Source organism: Lepisma saccharinum, chromosome 1 (assembly GCF_977018435.1).
Source record: "Lepisma saccharinum chromosome 1, izLepSacc3.1, whole genome shotgun sequence".
Classification (NCBI taxonomy): domain Eukaryota; kingdom Metazoa; phylum Arthropoda; class Insecta; order Zygentoma; family Lepismatidae; genus Lepisma; species Lepisma saccharinum.
In genome coordinates, this window is record NC_139229.1 from 119588385 (window position 1) to 119608213 (window position 19829).

A 19829-nucleotide genomic window follows, 5' to 3' on the forward strand; every position below is an offset into this window, starting at 1 on the left:
ATCAGATTCTAACATTACTGAACTGCAAAATAACATATATCTATGTATATGTGAGGATGGGTAAGACAAAATGTCCAAATTTCAATTTTGCTGCCATGAAAAGTTATGTGAATTTAGTTTCAGCTGATTTTTTTTATAGTGGTTAGATACCTTAAAATACTGGGATGGTATTGCATTTGAATAATAACTCAATCTGTTTGAAGATAAGAGATACAAAGAGATTTTCCCTACACTGCAAGAATTACAATAAGTTGAGAGATAATTATACTCATTTTTTAAAAAAAGACAGTTTGATACTTCAAAGTATTGACTCATATTTACATCTGAGCTTACAACTTGGGACAAACACCTCTTTGGAGAACAGTATAAAGTGCAAATGCCTCTATTTAAAATTAAAGCTAATTGGTTTGCATGCATTTTAATCTATAATGAATATAAGGTCATTCTTTTTAATAAAAAGTTCTGCACTGCAGAGTTCATTGTAAACAGTCCATAGCTTAATTGAAGCAATTGCAAACAGAATCGGGGTTCATTTTTTGTTTCTTGCAAAATTTTAAGTGTACTTGCTAAACCAACTGATTGGCACTGATTTGAAACTTGACTATGTTTGCAGTTGCATGCAATTTTAATTTTATATTTCTGTTATACCTTTGTTAGTGTTGCCATATTCCATTCCTTATTAACTTTAATACATCATAGGAAACAAAAAATATATAAATAGCTTTTTTAAATAAATTTTATGAAAAGTTGTTTGGTGCTATCATTCTTTAAATAATTTTAATCCCTTTTGCCTGTTGTAAAGAAACTGAAACAATAGATTGCATTTTCTGCTTACTGATTGGATTAACAATGGATCTTTGTGTAAAAGTAGATAGTTCTGTTTAGTCATTAAACTACTTTCAAAATTTGCATGCATTGGTGTGGATTGGAATGAATAGTTGTTAACAAAAATTTATCAAAATAAGGTTTTCTTGTGAACCATTTTGCCCTTTTTGAATGAGATTAAGCACACTTACACACACACACATGCATGCCCCCCCCCCCCCCCCCCACACACACACACACACACACATATATATATATATATATATATATATATATATATATATATATAATATACATATATCTATATTAAAAATCCCAAACTTTTTTTTATCTCCTTCCAAACTCGTGAGATCTTACAATTCGTGTAAGATTTTGGTATAAAATCTTTCTGATTTTGTCATGTGCACAAGTCACATCAATTAACTTTTTTTAAATGCTTAAATAATCACAGAGCTAATTCAAAATTATGATACACATTAAAAATATCATATTCAAAATACAAAGTTTACATAAGGCTAAAACAACATGATAGTGGACACACACTAGAGCCTTTGATTTGATGATAAACCTGAAAGTTGGCTAGATATTGACAAACTTGATTTCCATTAGGTGTTTGTTCTCTTATAAAACATCAGGATGTTTCTTAATTTAAGTAAATGATCTGAAATCATGTACACGAAAAATAGAAAATTGTTCCTAACAATTGTTTCAAAACAATGTAATACCTTATCATACTAAGAAATAAGGTTTAACTTGTAGAAGTCTGAATATTCTGAACATTCATTTCCCCTATTATTGAAGTTCTGCACATTAAAAAGTTCAGAAATGTTAAAAAGTAATCTCTCATTATAGTGGAGAGCTATTCAAACATTTAAACTTCCAAAGTATAAATAAGATAGAACATATTCATTCGGTAAGTGTAAAAAGTATCCATTTACACATTTTGAATGTTCAATTAAAATATTTTTTTCGGTAACTTGGGCCATGCAGTGAGCAAAACATCCTATATCTCCATATTTGATACAAAATTAATGGCACAGTTGATTACTTTCAATCATAATCATCCTTTACCATATCATTTAGTCTCTGACAGAGTCAGTATAGAAGTCTTCTTCTGACCATTAATAACTCTTCTCTTTCCACTGTGTTAAAATTTTGTCTTCTTACACTCTCCACTCCTCCTCTTTCCACCATCTTGGCCTTTCCTTTCACCTTTGGCCCACTTCTTGTGCAGTATATGCTCTGACAGGTAGTCTTCCTGACCCCATCCTCTTCATATGCCCAAACACTGCTCTGTTTTGTCCTCCATCTTCACTACTCCCTTCTCTGTCGAATACCCTTATTCCATCTCTTCTGGCATTCCCTACTATACTCCTTTAAGAATTCAGCTTTCTCTTATTATCCAAATCTCTGCCTCCACTGCCATACATTATTTGCATTCTAGTGTGAAGTATGCATATTTCTTCTTGCATTTTGTAGGCATGTCCCTGTTCCATGTCAATGCCATAACACTTTGAAAGAATTCACTTTCCAGTTGTTTCATCTTTCACTTCCTTCAATTATGTTTCCCAGATATTTGAAACTCTCCACTATCCTCATTTCTTGGGCTCTTCCCAGATTTATTCTTGTTTTTAATAACATTGCCTCAGTGACAGAGTATGTTGAGTGCTGGACTCATGATCCTGCCATTGACAGTCCATGTTTGAATTCTGACATGGGTCGAAATGATCTTTTGTAGTTGATTCTTCATCAATTTTATCTCGTCATCATTCATCCTCATCATCGCAGTTAGCCTAAAGAGACAGAAAATGTACAGTAAGAAAAATTAAAATGCAAAATTATTGCTATTAACACTTCACCCTTTTCAGTGCTGAATTTTATTTGGCTCTTTGTTTGATTTCCTCATGACAACTATCAAACAGTTTCTGTGCTCCTCCTTCCCCATTTTGCAACTGTAGTGTCATCATCTCTTCTATCTTCATCCTCACTTCTCTGTTAACAGTGAAGTGAAACATTTGAACCAATATTTAATTATGTACCTTCGGGCACTGAAACGTGGTAGAGGGCTTCAGAGCATTTAATTGATCACCTTATCAGTTGCTTACAGAGAAAGAGGCACCTCCTAATACATGAAATAAAGTAAAAGTAAAGTGTTCCCCTGTGCACAGCACCATGCCATGAAGGCGTATAGGGGGTGTGGGGGTAACGCCCCACACTTTCTTGATCCGGTCGTGAGTGGGGGTGATGTGATCAGCATCACGCCCCTGACTGCCTTTACCCCCCAGGGTTTCCCCCAGGTACCCATGTTATTCGACGCTGGGTATGCGCCGGGGCCGCTTCCATCGTTAGGAAAGTTCCCGGATTTGAACCGTCCAGGGATCGAACCCGGGACCTTTAGCATGGTAGTCAGACACGTTACCGACTGAGCCACCGTGGCCACAATACATGAAATACCTGTTTACATTGTGTGTGTTAGAGATGTACTTTATTCCAATATTTACATTAGTCATTCTAAGGTGTTCATTTCATTCAACTATGCAGTGGTGAAAGATGTGCAGTTGTTTTGAAGTGTTATGTCACAATTAAAATCTGTTTTTGTTTTTATTGTTCTGATGGAAAATAATGAAATTTAAATGTTATATTGTTGAACACTTGGGATCATTAATGCCAGGAATTAAGGATGGACCAATATTAAATTTTTGCCGATATCGTTAAAGTACCAATATAAAATTTGCAGATTCTGATCCCTGATATTCTGCTGACCTGATATAAAATAAAAAATGTTTTAAGATGAATTTGAATTGTTCATTCACCTCACTATTTATCAGATGTAATCAGGGGTCTGCAATAAGTTTAGCTATGAAAAAGAAACTGCTACACTGTACACTGAAGCAGTGAATTTTTTAGGTCAAATTAAAATTGATTCATTGGTTTGGTGTTTTAAGTCCACTTTATGCACAGCAAGGCTAATTGGGACTGGGCCTACAGTTTAAAGTGGGATCCGAACCACTATGTGCCTCCATTGGGTATCGAACCCAGGACCCCTTGACTACCACTGCGCCATCAGGGAGATTGACAAATTAAAATAAAGGACATCAATCTGAACATAGAAGTACATTTTGTGCAAGGTGTTGAAAATTATTTGTAACACAGTTAATGTTCTCAATTTCATTTGAGGTATAAAAATACTTATCTCTAGCAACTTTTATTTTCGTTCAGCATTAAAAAAAATTGCATGCCATTTTTTCCCCTTCTTTCATTTCACATTTTAAGCTAATACATGATAGAAAAATATAACATCTGAGAAATTTTAGGTGGATGTGAATTTAAATTGAAAATAAGTAGTTGATGACAGTAAGTTGTCACTAGATTATACTGGGTGTCCCAGAAGTCTTTCCCTGATTACAAACTTTATTCATATCCGCTATATGCAATGTAGAGATGTGAAAGTGGTGCCAAAATGTTGGAAAACTAACCAAGTTTATTTGTTGCAGGTTTCAGTAATGTGGCTGTAGTGTAGCAGTGTCAGTGCCAAGGAATCCGGAATTAATGCTCTTGACATCGGGTGGCATCTTTCCATATAATGTTTCTTGGACTTGACAGGATTTGGGAATGAAGATAAAATTCCATTTTCTAAATACCAACTTATTGATGGCAGATATTCTAGACGAAAGAATTCTGTACATTTGAAAGTTCCTCTGCACCATTATTGGTAACCGGGTCTCGTGATACCTGAGGACATGCTGAGCTTTTTCCTGATTTGTGAACATTTCCGGTTTCCTGGGCACTGACACTGCTACACTACAGCAAAGTTACTCAAACCTGCAATAAATAAACTTGGTTAGTTTTTCAACATTTTGGCACCACTTTCACATCTCTACCTTGCATATAGTGGATATGAATAAAGTTTGTAATCAGGGAAAGACTTCTGGGACACCAGGTATTATAAATTCTAAAATAAAATTTACAATTTTAACAAGTGTATGAATGTGAATTCTATATTTGGTTCATGATATTGGAAAACATATTTCATCTATTTTTGTATATCAATATATTTTTTGTTGAATTCCATGCATTTTTAATCACAAACTTTCATAAAGAATGAGTTGCTCCTTCAGTTTAATTTTCAACAAAAGCATAAAATATACGTAAAAAGGACAAAAGTTGCATCTTGGCAGTGAGTTAGCTGGTTGAGAAAGCTTGGCACTAGGAAAGAAAGAAAACTCAATTAATTTCATGAAAGCGAACATTCATAGTCAAATATGTGAAGAAAATGTTGTTTACATTGTAGATCATTTACAGATATTCACTTGTTCTTTTTTAGCATTATTATAGTGCTCTATTTGTTTGCCTTTTTTACAACCATTTTCAACAGCAACAAATAGATAAGAATTTTATAAACAGTTTCAAAGTATGAATTGGTAGGTAATTGTAAAATATTGAACAGAGTCTTTATCTTGTTTCATATAAAACTGGTCCCGTATATCATAAATGATAAAAATGATCATGATTTCATAAAGAAAATCAAAATGAAAGCACCAAATTTCACAACTGAAGTATTTGAAAAAGAGTGGTGTATTTCAAACTATAATATCCATAAGTGTATGTGCTTTTATTATTTTACTCCTTTGTTGTGTGTAAGTCTTTTATTTGTTTGCTTTGTCCCGAGAATACTTCATCGATTTAAAGATATTTTAAAATAAACTGCTTGTTCCTGAAAATGATTGCCTCATTTTGCTGAAGCATAATTGGAACAAGTTGCTCATAATTTCTATACATATAATGTGACTTGGGATGTTAAAGCACTTTAGTTACATAAGTCTTTCCAGGCTTACAATCTTTGCATAATATTGTCTGCTGAAATTGTGCATGTTTATAATGCATAAGCAGATATCTTTACACAGTTCTTTTGATTTTTTTACCGTGAACAGAATTTTCATCGCCGTGCTTGTTGTAATATCTATCATCTGGATTCCCATTATTCAGTCAATGCAAGGTGGCCAGCTGTATATTTACATCCAGTCGGTAGCTGCGTATTTGGCTCCACCAATTGCAGCTGTCTATTGTATGGCTCTCATTTGGCCAAGAATGAATGAAAAGGTATGTAGCAAAGATTGTTTCCAAATGTGTGCACTTATGGTGACTGCCTCCATCTTGCTTGCTTATTATATTTCACTACTTCAGCTAAGAAAGGAACACTAAAAAAGACATTCTTTTTATGGTAACAAGAATATGGTTTATCACTAGAGGAACATTAAATTAGGGTGGCAGAGCAACATGTTACTTACAAACAATTAGTTTAGTGTTGCATGTAATTGAATGGAAACATCTGATATTTCATTCAACATGTTTGCAGCACATAATTTTAAAAAAATATATTAAAATTTTATCTGTATTTGCATTTTTCTCTTTAGCATCACATTACTGCTACTTTTTTTCTTGCTGTTTATCATCCTTTGAGAATAGTACATAATTATTTATTTTTTCTCCAGTTAATGGAGTGGTACTTTCAAATACAGCAAGAAAAAGATATTTTAAAATTTGCAAAGGCGGCATCAGTTTTGCTAATTCAAAGTCCAGTTGGACATTAAAATACCTTTACCACATTTTTTTGTGGTTAGTTTTGCACCTCCTCACTATTTTGTACACCACACTAGTAGTAATCTGTGGTGTAAACTCGAGAAAGTTGTAACTTCTCCAAGAATTTCATATTATTTTTTGTCTGAAGATATACTTTACATTTCCATTGCTTAGTAATTTCACCATTTCTCTGGAGGCAATGGATGTGATATAGTAAACCTCTTTCTGCAGCTATGACTGCAGCATTATGTGGCACAATAGAAAAAGATCACTCACTCACTGAAACATGGAACTCAATAGTGACATAACAAAGCATCTTCCCTGGAACGTAATACTATGCATCTGCATGCTGAACTTAATTTTCTTCCATAGTAAAATACATGGAACTTATGATGTATGGTGACATGGGCCATTGAAGGTAATAGAAATGTACATTAATTTGACGTGCAGATACAGCAAGTACTATTTTGCCTATGACCTGTTATTTCATGGTGTTTCCAAGGCTTGCCATAGGGTAGTTTGATTGAAGAGAAGCATGCTAATTTTCTTCAACCATTAGTCAAAGCATGATATTTGCCCAAATCTGAAATCCTGTTGTGTACTTGATACTTTGATATGTGATGTACCTAATTTATTCCCATTGTCATGATGACCTACTAAAATTATTACATATACTGGTAAATAATGCAGATAATACGCACAATAACTAAAGACAAACTGTTTTCGATTAAACTAGATAAACTTTGTTGTATGGAAGTGAAGATGTGAACATAAACTACTTGCAAAAGATTTTTCAAACTCTGCACACATATTGAATTACAGTTGACTTAAACTACCCTTTCCTGTTGCTATCAAATGTTTAAAAAATATCAAATGATTACTTTCAACAAGCAACAGTAGATACAGAATTGCTTCAAGTTCTAAAGTGTACATTTTACCATGTAATATAACATTAGTGCAGAATATGTAGACAATGTTATGGACTTGTATTTCACTATTTGAAGAATGTTGGTCAAACAGTAGTGTTAGAAATAATGGTGAAATCAGTAACTTTTAGGTCCACTAATGATTTATATATGTTAAATTCTCTTAGATATGAACTCAACTTTAAAGGAATTCATTGTGTATTACAAGTTATCTTGTAATAATTCTTATTTTGAAATTAACTCTTTATTTCCCCTGCTGTCATTGTGTTCCAGCTCCAGAATGTTCTAATTAATGCCACGAGAATATACATACATTTACATTTACAGGGTTAGTTGCTATGTACTTTAAATGTATGCAATCCAACTTTAAAATGTAGGTCCAGTCCCAATTAGCCTTACTGTGCATAGAGTGGACTTAAAACACAAACTCAATAAATCAATGTATATGTATGTGTGGAGTGGATGATGGGTGTGTTGGTAATATTAGTTTGAGAATGTTTTGGAACACAATTTTGGCAAAGGAATAAAAGATACATAATTTGTGTTATTTAACATTGGTTGGTCAAACCTTTAAGGAAGATTGATTTATTGTGTATCCTCGTATCACTATTGTTTTGATATGTTAAAGCAGGAGATCACTTAATTTTAGAGCCTATGTTAATTGAAGATTTATTGTACATTAGGGACATCAGTTGGGGCAGCCTCACTGTTAGCCTGTCCATTATCCACAATATCTTAGAACCTAGAGAACTGTATAAAAACCAAATAAATTTGTTTTTTATGTTATTGTAGGGTGCATTCTGGGGTCTTATGACTGGTCTAGTAATTGGATTGGGAAGAATGGCATTGGATTTTTGTTACCACGAACCTGTGTGTTATGAAAAGGACATGAGACCAGCTATTACTTCCAAGGTAAATATAGTTGTGTGAATAATTCATTTAGGGCCATGCATAGAGCTTGAACTAGTGTGAATTACCATAAAGAATTCAAATTTTACTCAATAGCACTTGTCCCTCTGTATACATTTCTGAGATTCTCAGATAGCAAAAAAACCTGTATTGAATAACTAAGCATTGCATGTTTCAGATATAACTATTCTCCATGCGATATGAAATGAAGAAAATAGTTGTTACATTTTATCATTACTGATAGGGAATGTTCTTATATGTTCAGTTTCTTCATTCTTTAACTTATCTTTATCTTTTGCAGGTTCATTACATGTACTTTGCTGTTCTGCTATTCTGGGTAACTGTTGTATTGTGTGTCATTGTCAGCTATCTAACACCACCAACAGAACAATTTCGGGTAAGTAATGTTTTAACGGTAAAAATTTATACCACAATACTATATATCAGGGGCATGCAGCAACATTTGAGTTTAGGCAAACAACTGAATATAATTCCATTTCAGCATTACCATTAATATATTATAATATGTATTAAAGTACAAACCAACAATACAAAATATTTAAAATCACTAACCTGTCATAGGTCATGCACAAAAAATTATGTCCTTGGTCACACACGACGCCAGAGACCAGGTTCTTAAAATGTGTTCAATTAAAGGTCTAAAATGACAAACCCTCAATTATTACAATTTTTTTTTTTTTTTTTTTGCAAACAATTGGGATTGTATGAAACTATGAAATATACATTTTAGTTAATAAAATAATTACACAGAACAAAATAACTTAACACTCCACATATGAAAATTCAATGTTAATGTCAAATGTGTGCGAACATAAGAATGAAAATTGGAATAGAAAATTGAGTTCTTTACGTTGCACAGGAAGGCTAATCGGGACTGGACTTACAGTTTGAAGTGGGATACGAGCCACTATGTGCTTTCATCAGATATTGAACTTGGGAACCCTTGATTACAAGCTCATGATGTTACTACCGTGCCATCAAGAAGTCAATTGGAAAAATGAGTTTCTATTGCACACAAAATAACTGGCAATTGAAAGTCTTTTTCATGCACACTTACAAATGTTACACTGATGGATCTCAATGGTCATCTGAATCAAACTGTCCATCTATTGAGTCACTTTCCCTCGGAATTTTCAGGAATAACTGTCTTATCCACTCTTATTCCCTTCTGTCCATCTTATTACATCAACTCTTCACAGTTATTTCACAAATATCACAGTTAAATAGAAGTCACAAACACAACTAAAACAAAACCAGCTCCCTTGGTTAGTCTCGCTGTCAGACTGGGTTTTCAGTAAAAACTAAGTACGCCATTAGTTGTGCACAAGCTCGGAGACCAGGCCTTCAACGAACCTGCCTAGTGGTTCGAAGATCTGACTACTGAAAAGAAAATTGTGAGATAAAAGAGTAATGTCAGAAACTCAGCTAGAGAGAGCGAGGGTGTAGACAAAATAATCAATGGCCATGTTAAAACCACACACCCAGAACTACAGACCGTGTGGGACCTACGCAGGGTTAAGAACCCTTACAATTATATACAGGGTGGCTCAAAAAGTCACTTAACACCCCCGGTACAAGGCCACTGCAGCGCGCAACATGGAAATGGTGATGACCAATTGTTATCAGGCCAAGGGGGAACCACATTGATGCTACCCACGTGGTCGGCGGCCATCTTGATGTCCGCCAAGTTGAATTCAACTTCAGAATTTTAAATGGGAAGGAGGTGATATGATATATCAAATCAGGCTAGAATTTCACGAGAAATGCAATGGTGAAGGTTTTTTCGATGTATCTTTAACCAGTAAAAAGTTATGACTGAATTTTTGTTCCAATTTGCTCCTTTTCGAGGTGTTAGAAAAATGCCTTCAAATTTGTTTAGCGCATCGGTAATGCATCAAGAACAAAGTGATGTCTAGGGAGAGAAGTTCGCATGCCATTGGACATGATTTTAATCTGAAACATCCACGAAGAGCTGCGCATTATGAATGGTTGTCGCGAACAATTTACAGTGTGACGCTTCCATTAAATGAAAAGTCCTTCGCAGTGACAAGGATGATGTTTATGTTCATAAGGAAGTTCATAAACAGAATATGCGACCCTTCTCATCTGATAACAAACTTTGGACAGAAACTGCTTCACAACGTTCCCATAGTGTTCTGGTGTTCCTCCCTATTGAAAAAACTCTGTAAAAAGTACCTTCTTTTATAAGCAAGGATGAAAAAAACCTGTTTATTTAACAAATCCAAGTAGTCCTAAGCATTTAAGGTTCCGTTGATGAAAAATTGACTAACCAATCGTATTCCACACAGCACGCCACACCATTAACTTAACAGCATTAACCATTCAGCTTTGATCTGTCAAAAATGGGTTATCAGATAAAAAGCATTGAATATTCTGTTTATGAACATAAACATGAGCCTTGTCACTCTGAAGGACTTTTCATTTAATGGAAGCATCACACTGTAAATTGTTAGCGACAACCATTCATAATGCATAGCTCTTCGTGGATGTATCCGATTAAAATCGTGTCCAATGGTATGCGAACTTCTCTCCCTAGACATCACTTTGATCTCGATGCATTACCTATGCGCTAAACAAATTTGAAGGCATTTTTCTAACACCTCGAAAAGGAGCAAATTGGTACAAGAATTCAGTCATAACGTTTTACTGGTTAAAGATACGTCAAAAAAACCTTCACCATTGCATTTCTCGTGAAATTCTAGCCTGATTTGATATATCATATCACCCCCTTCCCATTTAAAATACTGAAGTTGAATTCAAGATGGTTGACATCAAGATGGCCACCGACCACACGGGTGGCATCAATGTGGTTCCCCCTTGGCCTGATAATGATTGGTCATCACCATTTCCATGTTGCGCGCTGCAGTGGCCATGTACCGGGGGTGTTAAGTGACTTTTTGAGCCACCCTGTAGATGTTATTGCTCTTGTATTATATAATAATCGGCTTCAGGTTAAATATTTCCTTTTCAAATTGTTGTACAATTCCCACAGCTCAAGATAAAATTTTCACCCAGGTGAGGTGGATCTTTGGTGCCACCCCCTAATTTCTACTCTGGTCCCCGTACTTTCCACCACCCTTAAATAACATGATAAAGTCATATATTTATGGTTTTAATGAGTAAAAATAATAGCCTTTTTTTAAATACATTATGTTGCTATTATCGAATGCATTTATTGTAGGTAAGTATTTATTTAATACCTACATGGTGATTTCAAAATAACAGTAATATGATTTTGCAATACACTTATTATGTTACACAGCAGTAACTTCAATAAATTTTGTCTACACAAATCCAACTCTTTTTTTTTTTAAACAAATAGTTATGCTTATACCCTATAATTAGAAATAATGTTTTTTTACCCGATCCTTACACCCTTGTGTAATATTTCTCTAGGAATTTTGATTGCTTTTTTCACTGCAATTAGTGCTGATTCATACATGTCAACTGTATTTGTGTTAGGCGTTGCTAGATTGTAACATTATTTCTAAACTAATAGAAAGAAAAATGGAAGTAAAAGTCACTTGCCAAGGCTCCTGATCTTCCCTACCCAACTATCCAATGGTGTTGCTTACTCTGTCACTGGAAGTAAACAACTCATGTTCATGAATACATGGCTTTATTTCTTATGTAAAACAAAAAGAATATCAAAATCTACTAACGCTTCTATGGCACAAAGTGAAATATAAGTGATTCAAATGATTTCGAGAGACTTCCTTCACCCATTCCGTGCATAAGTAAGATAAATGAACTTTAGAGAGTAGAGTTTGCAAATCTTGCAGACAGCCACAGTCAGCAAGGCACAAGTGATTTTCTCATAGCGTGTTGGCTGGTCAGAGCCCTGCGTCAACTTATCAGGTGAAACATGGAAAAACAACAAAAGTCCACGAGGGATAGGTTGGGGCATAAACAGAGAATTGCGGCTGCCTGCACCCCCTATCCCCCCCTCCAGCAGAGAACCAGCACAGTCGAAAAGCAAAAACGAAAGCATTGCACTTGCCAAATATGTTTTTAAAATGTATACTATGTAAATACAACTATTTTATGATTTTTCTGTATATTTTTATTTTAAAACTGCACAGATTACTGGAAGCTCTGTAAAAGGTTCTGTATGTTGTGCGAGCTGCAGTACAAAACTTTATACAGTAGAACCTCGATTTTACATTTTTCAGGGACCAAGGTGATTGAAAAACTTGTAATGTGGGAAAAAATTTACAGCATATTAGGATCAAGAAAATTGAATGTATAATACAGGAAAATGTAACACAAAATCAGTGTCCACTGTATTTAGTATGGTCTGTTAGGTCCAATTTAAGCCTGAATTGTTACTTGGTAGGATGTACTACTTTAGGATCGACTGTCAAAAAATATTTAATTTTGTGCAGTGCTATCTGGAAGCTCATTTATATCTGAAACTAAGAGACTTTTTTAAAAAAACATTGACAAAACAGCATTCTACACTCATACTGTAAAAATAAAGTTGTACATCCCACCAAAAGCTGTCAATGTGCAAAATTTAATTCTTTGGTCCATCCTGTAATGTGAAAAATCCCTAAGCAACCATATTACAATATTCTGAGCAAACTTAATCAAATAAAACTTTTTTCAGCTGTGTAAGATCATTAAAAATTGCAAGCAAGCAAATTACATATGAAGTGTATCTGTGAAAGATGCTTAGCTATCATAATCATTCATAATTTATAGGGGGATAAGCATTCTTTCCTGTAATTTAATATATATATAAAAGTATATATATTTTTACTAATCACAGGGATGATGACGAATGATGGTTTGCTGAAATTGATGAAGAGACTCAAAACGAGTGATTGATTGATTGATTGATTGATTGATTTAGTTTATTTTACTTCGCGTTTTGTGCCTCTTGGCTAATTTGCGAAGATGGGGATGAGTGATGAAATGATGAAATTGATGAATGGACATTCACAAACAACCAAGCCCGACCAGGACCCTTGACACTCAAAACGAAACACTCATGCAAAGGCTGGGGCTTGAACCCAGAATACTTGTTGGTGAGATTGCACGTTGATCAGTCAACATGCTTGGCCACCGAGGTGCATGGGAATCCATTTATACCCAAAACATTTATACCTATAACCTGTAGATAATTTGTGCATGTGGAAACTTTGGTAAAATAAAATGTTCCATTAATTCAATGTCATTTATATTTTTTCAGCTTATAAGGACAACATTTATGACAAGATTTGATAAATCCGAACGCGAAGATGAGAGGGAAAAGCAAGAACCATTAAATATAGAAGAAGTGGAATTGGATGAAATTGTAGATGACAAAAAAAAGGTTGACATGTGCTGCCAAGAGAAGAGAGAAGGTATGTCTCAGTTAAAACTTGAATTTATGCTGAATTTTTGCTTTGGAAACAAAACTTTTGGAAAACATTCTGGGTGCTTTCCGCTCAGAGAAGTGGATCTCAGTAGCCTTAGCATGAGAACATAATTTCCCATAGGATCTATGAAATTCAACGTGTAGAACAAATCCTCAAGATGAAAATCTATATATCTTAAGTTTTTACTCACACCCTATGATGTTCTAAAAGAAAATGTCAATGCAGCCTTCAAATGTGCAAGGGGCAGAGGCATCGCCACTGGGTCTCAGCCCACCCAAATAGAATAAATACATGATATATATTATTTAAACAAAGCAAAGTAACAATCTGGTTACAGTTTGAAGCACACATAGCGGCCTTAACAATTGGCTATCATAACTCAGTTTCACTTCAAAAATGAAGAACGTTTCTAGATTCTCCATCTCGGTTGGTGTCCATTCATTAATGTGTGAAATATTTACATGTAAACAAAACGTCATTGTTCCGTGGTTAGGAGATGCAGCAGCACTTTTCGTCAATCGGTTTCCATTCTTGATGATTGTTGCTTTGTTCTCTTGTGTTTCTTGGAGCAGCGGCGACTTTGATAATTTGTTTCCCTTTGTTGTACTTCATTTACAATTGAACAAAATCGATTTTAACAGCCGTGGTTCATCCACAACGTTTCATTAGTGTGGGTGGCATGATAGTGTGCTTTTACGTATATTTCTTTGCATTCAGAAAAATCGTGAGTAAATCTGCACCCTTCTTTTGTTATTGCGTTTGTGCGATGCAATGAGCATTTTGCTTTAGGGAGATTGTGCACCGAAGCGACAAGCAGCACACAACATTTGTCGCTTGAAGATTTCACCAACAGAACACTGGCCTGTGCTGCCCGCCATGCCGCTAAGGTATGAAACATTGCTCTTGATTGGCTCATTTCCAAGCTACATGTGTCGCGTGTCGCTTCAGTATGAAAGCTACCTTGGACCGAAGGACATGTGTCGCTTTGGTGTGATATTCCCATATCGTTTGTCACATGATGCTTTGGTCTAAAATCTCCTTTAGGGAATGGTTCGAAAGGCTGCTCGCTTCCAAGCGACACATGTGGTTTGTCGCCTCTGTATGAAATATATCTTAGGATACTATTTGTATTCTAATAACATAGAAAAATAAGCTCTAGTACACAATCCAGTCTCTTCTTGTGTTACGCATGCTATTTATTCATTTTACTTTACTTTTCTTTCCAAATTAATGCCATTTCGTGACTGCAAATCACTCCACAAATATAACTGTTTTAGAAAATAAGTTGCAACACTGATCGCACTGCCATCTATGTTGTCATCAATCTTGGGAACCAGTTTCTTGGGTCGTTTTCCACACTAAGTATTCAAAGTGCTGTAACTCCCATAGTCATGTGGATCACTACTGTGCTCAACTGAAATATGAGCTCTAATAACAAGTCGACAATGGATGTTCCAGGAAGGTACACTGGGAGTCAAGGTCAAGAGTGTTGTCAAATTGCAGTTGTACATGAAAATATCAGTGGTGTAGCATGGGCATTTCGGGTGGGAACGCCAAGTTCGAAGGAAGGGTCGGCACTTTTTTGCTTAATAATTTACTTATGGAATTAGTCGCCACAGGTATTGTTTATTTGCCTCAAGTCAGCTTGGTTTTCAATAAAACATCATCTATGCATGTTTTAGCTAGAAAATGAGATGCCTCACTATGCCACAAATGTTTTGAACTCTGGTGTTTTATACTTTTCGGTATGATGCAAGTCATTAGAAAACCTACCTGAAGTACAAGCACCTCTGAACAACAGTAGACGTCATTGTTGTGGGCGATCCAACTACTGATTGATTTGGTTTATTTTACTTCACTTTTCTACCACTTTTGGCTAATCATGAATATGAGTGATGATATTTATGAAGTTGATGAAGGGAAACTCATAAAGAGCACCCATGCTAACACCGGGATTCGAACCAGGGACCTCTGTCGGTCTTGGTGCTGTGCAAAGCACTCTGACACGGAGGTGGGTGGACGATCCAACTATCGTACACTCTACTGACATAACAGTGCCGATTAGTAATTCAGACCACTGTTTATTGCATCTTGGAATGGTGATAAACATTTTAAAATAATTTTGTCCACAGACCATTTGATGTTAAGAGTTTTCAAATGAATGCTAAACATTTCCATTGACACAATATTAAGCAATTAGATACTAACGAAAAAATAATAATAATAATAAAAAAAGAATAGTTTTGCGAGTTAAGTGGTAGAGCAGGCACAGGCTGAACTTCTACCACGAGGACTTCATCAACTTATTTCACAAAAACTGTGTTGATCTTTTACTTTTTATTGCACATCGCTGTTTGTGCGATAAATTATACAATGCAATGGTCATTAAGAAATGGTGTATTTGGGTTTGGTAAAGTTGCGTCAGTCAATATTGTGTATTGTAGCATCACATAGCACGAGTGCGAAGAATTCTACCGCTGTAGTCTGCTTCAGAAGGCAGGAAGGCTCACGTGAACCAATCACGTAGACCTCTGCTCTGAACGCTGGCATACGAGAGAGCATTTGCGCGCATGCTGTAGAGATCCAAGCTTTCCCTCCAGAAAGGCAGCAAGGAATATAGAGTTCCTTACGCAGAACCTGCCCGGCGTCCAGGCAGGAAAGGCATTGAAAAAATGCTGGAACGAGTGTTGTTAATGAAGCGTTGCAAGCGGATCGTGAAAAATAGCTATTATAATGCCATGAAGGTCAAACATATATGAAATTAGTCAAGATTTACTTTATATTTACAGCATTTACGTATTTTTGAAATTTTAAATCAGGGAACGCTGGGCGTATAGGCATACTATAATGCTATGCCAATGGAAAATATACAAGTGCATCACTATTGTGATTCACATGACCACTGCGGTGTTAAAGCCCATAATTCAAGTAGTGCCAAAGATGAAAACTTTTTCAAACTATAACGTGAACCTTTTGGAATTCTTGATATTTTTTGTACAAAACGGTGATGAACATTTTTTCTTAAGTTCCAGAAGTATCTGTCGTGGCATCATTATGGAAGAAACTTTATAACTGGGCATGTGGCATTGAAGATAATCCAGAGAGGGCTCGGCAGATTGTGCAAGACATGGAAGAAAGATCGAAGAAAATCAGTAAATTGGAACAAACTAGCAAAGAAAAATGGGTCCTGAACAGCTGCCTAGTTGTTATTCTTAGCTGTGCTGTTTTGTTGTACACAATATTCTCCATCAACCCTTTCCCTCCAGACGTGATTAACAAACTACGAATGGAAGCTTACTACAGGATTATCAACCAAACCGAATCTTGATCTCCAATAAAATATGACTGCTTTGCAATCTTTGCTTGGTTACTTACAGTTTGAAACGTAACTAGAAAACTCAGTAAAGTGTAAAATATAAAAGTAAAACATTTGCAAAATTCAACCAAGTTTGTGCACAAGAATATTTGTGTTCGCAAACTATGAATGTGAAGTAATTGCATGTATTGTGCATTTATTTTTATATCCATATATTTTCAATTAGTTCTAGAAAAACAAAACAAACAAACAAATAAATAATAAACAAAAAAATTGAACTAAGATATTGTCATGAACATGTCAGTCATTATTTATCGCATACATATTTGCAGTAAGGCTCAAGTTCATTATGTGTGATTTAAAGTTATTTATAATAGTTTCTTCATTCAATGTGGCCAAAGTTTAACATATTCTTCAATTGAATAAAACATTATCTGTAAGAATTTGTATGGGCTACTGTTTCATCAATGCTTATATTTTAGAGAGAGATTGTGTGTCATAATGACAATATTTATTGTTGGTATAGCAATAATTGCATGCATATGATACTATATATTTTGTTAAAATCACTATGTTGATAGAAAATTGTTACTAAAATTGAGTTGTTGAAAGTGAATGAGTGGATGTTATTACATCAAGTAATGAGCAGCTGAATATTAATAACTTGTATATGATGCCTGGATGGAAATCTACTTAACATCAGCACTTATCTTTTCAGATACCATTAATGAATCTTAGCACATATAGATTCAGTTTAATTCAGAATAAGAAAATGTTTTTTGATTCAGTTAAATATTTTCATCTCCTCTTTTATTGCGTGAAGAACAAAGATTCAAATCAATCTTGTTTTTCATTATAACATTTTTTTTAAGTTTCTTTCTCTGCCCTATATATTTTTTATCTGTTTTGGGACTTACATTTATATATAATCCTGTCTTATAATTATAGATTATGGGGAGTGTTACAAGAACGAGACAAAATGAAACCTTTGTATTATCCTATTTAAAATGAGGCATTTAAGTCTATGATTGAATATGAAATGGTTTAACATATTATCCAGCACTATGTCAAAAATATGTTTTTCTGAACCTGTTGAATTCACCTCGTATTTTCAAAAAATGTATCCATATCACTAAATAATATCAAGTCAACATTGTGTGAAATTGATCGTAGAATGCCTGTCTCCCTATGATGATAAGAATCTTCTTTTAAGATCATCTTTTTTCTAAATATACAGGGTGTCCGGCTTAGAGCTATAAAAAATAGAAACTGTCCCAAAATCTATTTGACCAAGAATTTATTGGGAATGAAGGTGTATCCTGATGCAAAATACCTTGCCATTACACATCACAAAATGAGAGAGACAGGTTGTACTCATGACAAAATGCACGTTGCACGAGGGTCACGGACTTCAATTCGACAATGATAACACACAGAACAACTTCTGTTGTGGAGTCCACTCCACCATGTTCGTTTACTGTGTCCATGCGCATGCGCACGACACCGTTTTGTGTTTTTTGTAAATGGCAACAGATGGCAATACAGTACATACACAGGTTTTGACTGTGGCAGGTATTCGTAAACTGTAATAAATGTTTCTTTTAGCTATAAGCCGGGTACACTGCATATTTACACATTGAAATTTAATCAACTCCAGCATCCTTGTCAGTACTTATTGACAGTTTTAAGGAAAAGGAGAAGAAATGGCAATTCTTTATTTTGCAAAATATGATATTAATTGTTATATTTTATGTACCCTTTTTTATATAGAAAAAAGGAATTTCAACAACCCAGTAATTAAATACAGGGAGCATAAACTCTTTTTGGTTACTCTAAAATATTTTGTTTTAGTTAGTTGTGTATAAGTTTTATAATCTGTGCACTGCTAAAAATAATAGGAGCAAAATCAAGTAACACATATAATAGCTTATTGAGCAGAAACATTATAATCTCAGGAATACAAAACCTAGTTATATATATTCTTAAAACTCATCACATTACATCTCTGGAAATGTAGGGCAATTATATTTACATAGCAGACTTTAGAAACTGGGTTCTTCATTCAAATGCTGATCATTTATGTTTAGTACAAATGTGAAATATTGTTACAAAATTGCAAGTACGGTGAGTCACATAATTATTCGGACAGATAACATTTCTGAATATTTACTGACGTAGTAGTGATATAATACGATGATAAATGTTTAATATTTATTTAACAAACAAAACACAATATGAGCACACTGTTAATTATCTTCAATTATGTTTAATATAATATATTAGTAAAATATTTTCATTAAACAAAACAAATATTTTTTGTGGGTTAAACAAAATTATTCGGACGCATGGAAGGAGAAACAGGAAAACACGCTTGAAAAGCAACGAACAGAAATGTCAGTATCTGGTAGGCATCCCTTTCATTTTTAACACCTTGGATAAACTATTTGGCACACTTTCTAACAATTTTCTGGTGTTGGCCCATTCATGTTGAAGTCTCTCCTTGAGGTCTGCCTTCGAGGTTATAGGTGTTTTCCTCACTTCTTTTTCCAACTTACACCAGAGGTGCTCAATGACGTTCAAGTCCGGAGACTGCGGTGGAGAATGGAGCACTTTTGGTCAGTTGTACAATAACCATTCTTGTACTACGCGGGAAGTGTGCTTCGGCTCATTATCTTGATAAAACATAAAGTTACAAAGAATGCCCATCATTTCAGCACTAGTCTTTAGATTTGACTTCAGAATGTCAAGGTAATGGTACCTGTTCATTGTCTGTTCGATGAAAGCCTATTTACCAACGCCTTGGGCCGACATGCAGCCCCAAACCATTACGTGACCACCCCCGTGCTTCACTGTTGCTTGCAAATTTTT

General features: G+C 34.8%; 1 protein-coding gene across 1 annotated transcript in view; it reads left to right on the forward strand.

Moving 5' to 3' along the window:
* LOC146000289 (sodium/glucose cotransporter 4-like) overlaps positions 1–19388 on the forward strand; it is a 108372-nt gene extending 88984 nt beyond the window's left edge. The window contains exons 10-14 of the mRNA XM_083137782.1: positions 5757–5925; positions 8124–8243; positions 8542–8637; positions 13477–13630; positions 16672–19388. Coding sequence (XP_082993908.1) covers positions 5757–5925; positions 8124–8243; positions 8542–8637; positions 13477–13630; positions 16672–16973 — 841 coding nt within the window. The 3' untranslated portion in view covers positions 16974–19388. The remainder of the gene's footprint in view (positions 1–5756; positions 5926–8123; positions 8244–8541; positions 8638–13476; positions 13631–16671) is intronic.
* The last annotated feature ends 441 nt before the right edge of the window (positions 19389–19829 follow it).